Source organism: Neolamprologus multifasciatus, chromosome 23 (assembly GCF_963576455.1).
Source record: "Neolamprologus multifasciatus chromosome 23, fNeoMul1.2, whole genome shotgun sequence".
Lineage (NCBI taxonomy): Eukaryota > Metazoa > Chordata > Actinopteri > Cichliformes > Cichlidae > Neolamprologus > Neolamprologus multifasciatus.
Window position 1 is genome coordinate 13,983,570 of NC_140460.1, and position 6,000 is coordinate 13,989,569.

General features: G+C 42.0%; 1 protein-coding gene across 1 annotated transcript in view; it reads right to left on the minus strand.

Moving 5' to 3' along the window:
- Positions 1 to 3,013, minus strand: part of slco2a1 (solute carrier organic anion transporter family, member 2A1) — a 29,203-nt gene extending 26,190 nt beyond the window's left edge. Inside the window, 1 exon segment of the mRNA XM_085150302.1 lies at positions 2,544 to 3,013. Coding sequence (XP_085006428.1) covers positions 2,544 to 2,657 — 114 coding nt within the window. The 5' untranslated portion in view covers positions 2,658 to 3,013.
- Between the last annotated feature and the right edge of the window lie 2,987 nt (positions 3,014 to 6,000).

The following is a 6,000-nucleotide window of genomic DNA, read 5'->3' on the forward strand; positions in this document are numbered from 1 at the left end:
TGCTTCTGCAGGTAAACCAAACTTAATTTTACTTTTTAATTGCTCTCGCTGAGTAATCTTTTTAGTTTTCCCTCCACACACCTTTCATTTAATAATCTGTGTTCGATTCTTCTGACCGTGGAGAGGTCAACACAGGTGAGCACAAAGCCTCCTGGGAATGTTTCAGGTTGAGTTCATTATTTTCAGTTGTGTTCTTTGTTACATTTCATCCATGTTGAGTTTAGACTCTGACTGTTGTGGATGTGTGATGTGGTTTTGGATCAGCAGTAACAGCTGGACTTAAGGCAAGTGTGTGTCTGTACATGTTTACATAGCTACGTGAGGACAGATAAATTGGAAGTTTACTATACTTGTGGGGACCAACAGTTGCTTATGAGGACAAAGTGCCTGTCCCCACAAGTTTGAGGGCATTTTTAAGGCTTTAAAAGGGTTACAGTCACAGTTAGGTTATTGTCGGATTATAATATTATTTTATGCCATGTTAGACCCCTAATTAAAGATTGTGAATTATTATGTAGTTCTCGTTTGCATTATTCTCCTGAATTAGAAGAAGGTGATAACTATTACATTTGGTAAACTGATCTGCATTACATTAGACTGCTGATTTATTGTGAATGAATGATATTGTTTTATGATGCATTATACTGTGAGTTATAAGAAATACTGTTTGCAGAAAAGTCATATCGCCTTATTTGTCTGGTTAGAAGAGAACAGAGCATACTGCCCCATCTCACCAGGAGCAGATAAACAGGGAGCCAAGGTCGTAGCTTAGGCGCTGTGTGTGAGAAAGAATGTGAATGTTTAGGCTTTTATGATTAGGTGGGGGCCACTAGAGACTATAAGAGTTTGATCAAGGCTCCACCATTTTGAGATCTGATGCTGTCTGCTGTATGGTGTCCATCTCCCACGCGTGTGTTCATTAAATCATCGTTTGACTTGACCCGGCCGGACCAGTGTTGTTATTTTGGGTTTTCCTCTTGTATCCATTCCCAATATTTGAATCCGTAACATTATGTTTAGGTTTAGGCTAAGGATTAGGGTTAGGCATTCATTTGTGATGTTTAGGGTAAGTGCCTAGGGGAAGCATTATGTCAATTAGATGTCCTCACTAAGATATGAAAACGAGTGTGTGTGTGTGTGTGTGTGTGTGTGTGTGTGTGTGTGTGTGTGTGTGTGTTTTAAAGGTTGTTTAAATTCTCAGTCTCTGTCAAACATTACACTGTAAAACACTCAGATTTAAGAGTTATTCTAACATTTATGCAGAATTTGATGAACTGCTTGAAAACATTAAATAAATTCACCAGCCTTTGACTTCAGTGTGTAATGCTACCTTGGGTTGCTTGAAAGGTGCTTCATAAATGAGTTATTATTAATATTATTAAGAATAACATCCTTAACTAAAGCCCAAAAAAAAAAAAAAACTTTAGTCTGACCATCTTAAGGTGGAACTTTGCTTGAACCTGTCAATAAACTTTGTGAAGTGAATTAATTCACCAACTGCAAATCAATGTAAGTTTAAAGTCCCCAAACTTTGTAAAAATATAAATTCATAGAATATTATCAGACTTATACATCTAAAACTCCAAAGCTCCCTCTTTTAACAACCTATTAAAATATATATCCAAATGAAAAAAGTGATTTTCTTTTTTAATTTATTTATTGCTAAACACATTTTACACGTTTGATTTAAAACAGAGTCCTTTAAGGTTTTCATTCTGAACTACATGAAAGTGCCTAAAATTAGAAAGTTTATTTAATTTATAATTAATTAATATAATGCATCTTTTACATTAGTGGTATTAATACATTTACTTTATTTGCACACTCACAGTAAACAAGTCTGTAACTGAGACTTTGCACTTTACCGTGTTGGATTCCTCATCGTTAACCTCCCAAAGTGACAAGGGAGAAAAATGTTTGATTTATAATTACAAAAATTAAAATCCCTTCCTGCCTTGGAAATAACATTTGATTTTGGCGGGGGTGAACTTCAGTTTGTGCGGAAAGATTAGAAACACGTTAATTAAGATGAAAGCGGCAAGTTGTTCCCTGCAGGTCACCTCCAGCATCATCAGCCCAAGCAGCAAACACTCAATCTGCATTTAAATCTGATTTCAATTAGCTCAGATTCATTTTTTAAAAATTATTATTATTATTATTTTAGCTAACAAGAGACTTATGACCACATTGTGGCCGATTTTATCTTGTTTATCTCAGGTGAAGCTCGGTTTGCGCTTAGGCAATCCTACCCAGAGGGCAAAATCCTCAAGTTATGGAGGGAAAAAGGTGAAATGCCCTCAGATTAAACCTCCACTTGAAAATGCCACATTTATGTGGCTCATTATGTTTGCCGCGTTAAGGTGCGGCTGCTTTCATGCACCCACAGGTGGGTTCACTGAACTCAGTGGAGAACAAAGTGGAACGCTCCCCTTGAAGCCGAAGTAGAAACTCAGTTTGTGTGCTTAAAGTCGCAAAGTCGCGCACTCCTCTAGGATAAATGCGCACACGCTGCGTCCTCTGCGCAGTGCCAGCCGGTGTCTCACCTTTATACTGCAGCGGAGCGTCCTGGGCTTCTTCGCGTCTCTGCGCAGATTCGCGTCCATCGCTTCGGCTCGGGGCTCCACAGTGAGCAGAAAGGCTTCCTCTCCAGGTTTCATGTTTGCGTCCTCCCCCCGCTGATGTGTGAGCTCTCTTTTCTTTTCTTCTTTTTTATGCCCGTCGCTGATGATGTAACTGGACTCAGCCCACGGCTCCACGCGTAAATGTTTTGAAACTTGTGAAAAGGGAACAGGTCTGAGTCACGGGGCGCAGCGCTCACCTGTGACAGTTGAACTGTTTGTTAAAGAGCGGAGTCCCCGGTGTTACTCACCGCGTTATTCACATGCAGACGGGCTCTAATGTGAGCAGGAGTGTTTGTCAAGTATCCAGTGAGCCCCGTATTGTTCTCCAGCAGCTCATTACGCGCGGTATGCGCCACTGAGAGATGTTTTCTGTCCCGAGCTAATGAGCAGAGAGAGAGGCAGGGAGAGAGACTAATGAATGAAGCCGTTTAGAGGCCAGTGTTTCCCCACAATAAATGTTTAACAGCGTGTTGATTTATTCACGTGGATTTTTACGCGGTGCAGAGAAGCCGCAAACAATTCCAACAGCTGAGACAGACAACACAGGTCACAGTCACCTTAACGTTTCCGCGAAGGAAACTTACCCGCTGGAGTTTGGAAAACGCCTTTAAACACTGCTCACCTTTACCCAAAGAGCCACAAAACCACGTGGATGATGAACTTTTCTGTTCTCACAATAAAGAAACGAATTTTCAGCACTTTGTCCTCAAACTGTAGGTCTGTGATTTCTCCCCCCCCAGGCAGCACTCGTTAGTGTTTTGGATAGTCTAAATGAGTGCTTCTTAAACTTTCCACTTTGGAATAAAAAAAAAGGATTCAAGGTGAATGGTAATGTTTAATGGGGTGTTTCCGGTGTTTTGGCTGGACAAGAACAAGATGAGTTGATGGGGTTAACACAGGAAATCTGAATATTTCTTCAGAATTATACAGAGCGGGGAAAGCAGGTGTAGAAAATACTGGGCCTGTGTCCAGCCATGTGTCCTCAGACAGATGTTTGAAGTGCAGAGCGGCTGAACATCGATTCTTATTGAATGAACATGATCTATTACAAAATTAGAGAGACGTTTTTAGACCGTCTTCTTCCTGGGACCCAGGCTCTGGTTGGGGTGCAGCAGAAAACTGCAGAAGAGAATCACTCTCAAGCTGAGTAAGATTTCAGTTTGGTACCAGTGCTCTGGTACCAAAGACCAGACTGAAGACCGGAGCTGCCAGGGATCGAGCCACCACTTTCTGCTTGGTAGATAACCTGCCTCCTGAGAGGTAGAGCAGGTCTTTCCAAGAGATCAATATCCGTTCTCTTTCAGTTCTTTGAACAAGGTGGGGCTGCGCTCTCTTATCTGGATACCTAAACATGTTCCGCGGAGACGTTTGGACTTTGGACGTGAGCAAGTCTGTAAAACATCAACCATGATCCAGACTTTGAACTGTTATAAAGCTGTCTGCAAACGCACTAGTAAGGAAATTTATTGCGTCAAACACTGCAGGAGTTTTTACATATGCATATCAGTTAACCACAGAAATGACTTTATTATTATCGATTAATGCCACACGAACCTCACTGCTCCACATGTAAAGGAATTTAATGCAACTCCTCCCCGAATCAACACCTTATCAGTGGGGGAGCTGTTTAAGTGGCCGAATGATCTCAGGAATTATATTTTTTTGTGGGCAATTTTTCTCAGGGGTCAAATAACTTTAAATAACTAGTGGGACCCCACCGTGAAGAAAGGCCCAAGTTTTTGTCTACATGTTGATATCCAAATCCTCTTCTAGCTGAGACTAAAAGGAGGCAGGTCACATATTATACCCTGTTCACTGACGTGTCCCACGTGGAGAAGGCTTACCCAGAATGCAGTTCTTCAAGTGTTCGCCAGTGAGTTATCAGAAAACAGATCAAACATGCATGTTATCAATGCCTTAAACTGCTGCAGGTTATTGAAATGATGGTATATCCCATGATGCTGATGCTCAAAGGTGGTTTTAGAGGAAAAAAAAAAATCACACTGAGGAAAAAACAACAACAACAGGTTTTGGTTTCAGATTGTGACGCTTGGAGTGGGTGTACAAGTAAACTGTTGGTGGCTTTCAATGAAGCTGAAATGTGTGGAAATGTGTGGAAAATGTGTGCAAAGTATGTAAAGTCAGTGGAAATGGAGTGACAGCAATGAAGATGAGTCAAGCTGGAAGCTCAAACTGGGCCCAGTTCCCAGAAACAGGATTACAGAGCTGCCTGGAGGTTCTCAGTGAATTAAACCCAGAAACCCCCGCAGACAGGAACTTCGAAAGCCAGAAACTCTCTAAACTCTGCCGTACTGTGACACAACAGTCTGCTGCTGAGGATGCAGGAGTGTTTGCTCAATGCGTCCTGTGGCCGCGTTACAGTGCGCTCTGCTGTGCCTGCAGCTGGTGAGGAAAGTAGAAAAACTGAAAGAGTGGCTTCACCGTGACACAATCTGAAAGCCACCAATGACTGAGCACATTTTGAAAATATGTCACGTTCAAGCTTCACTGAAATACCACAATGTGACACCACATGCCTGACATCCAGCTGATTTACTCAAAACAAATAAGGCCGCGGTGGTGATGTCTCCATTCTGGAGAACTTGTCTCTGAGTTTTAGTGAAATCGTTGAGATTTTAGTTCTCATTTTCATTTTGTTATTCTAGTTTCTGCAGCGCTTCCCTATCTGTGCCTCCCAATCCCAAGAAATTTAACTACACGTCACCGTCAACGCAGCCCGCGTTGACAAGTGCTGACAGCAGCTACACTTCTGCAGGATTAGTCCCTTCTGTGTCACTCAGTCTCTCTTATTGTGCTTGGTGTGAGCAGTTTTGTCTGTGTTTAGCCTGTCCTCACTTCTTGTGGTTTTGACTTCCCGATCGTCTTCACCTGAGTCTTAAGGGGAAATTGTGGTTTAAGCGGTGGTACTGTGTTGGCAGCCAGTCGACCTGCAGAAAGCGTCTGTTGTCAGATGGAGGCAGTGGTTAAAAAGTGTATTACAACAGCTCTGTGGACTGTGGGCTACTCTTTGTCCATCAACCAGCTTCAGTGAAGAAAGTTCTAGGAAAAGCTGAAGTGAAACTGACGGTTAACAAAATAAAAAGCGTCCACTGCAGCGACTGTCTGTGCGTTTCATTCTGCATTTATTCTTTTGCTTTTTAAAGAACTTATTTTTACATTGCACTCAACAAAGTAATCCTGCTCAACAAAAAAGAGAAACTTCAAGGTCCAAAAAAATTGCACTATATTTCTTCACGTCTAGATACATGCATATGCAAGTAGGGGTGAGGTGGGCCACGAGTTTGAGACTACTGCTTTAGAGCACAGGTGTCGGACTCTAGGCCTCGAGGGCCGATGTCCTGCAGGTTTTAGATGTGTC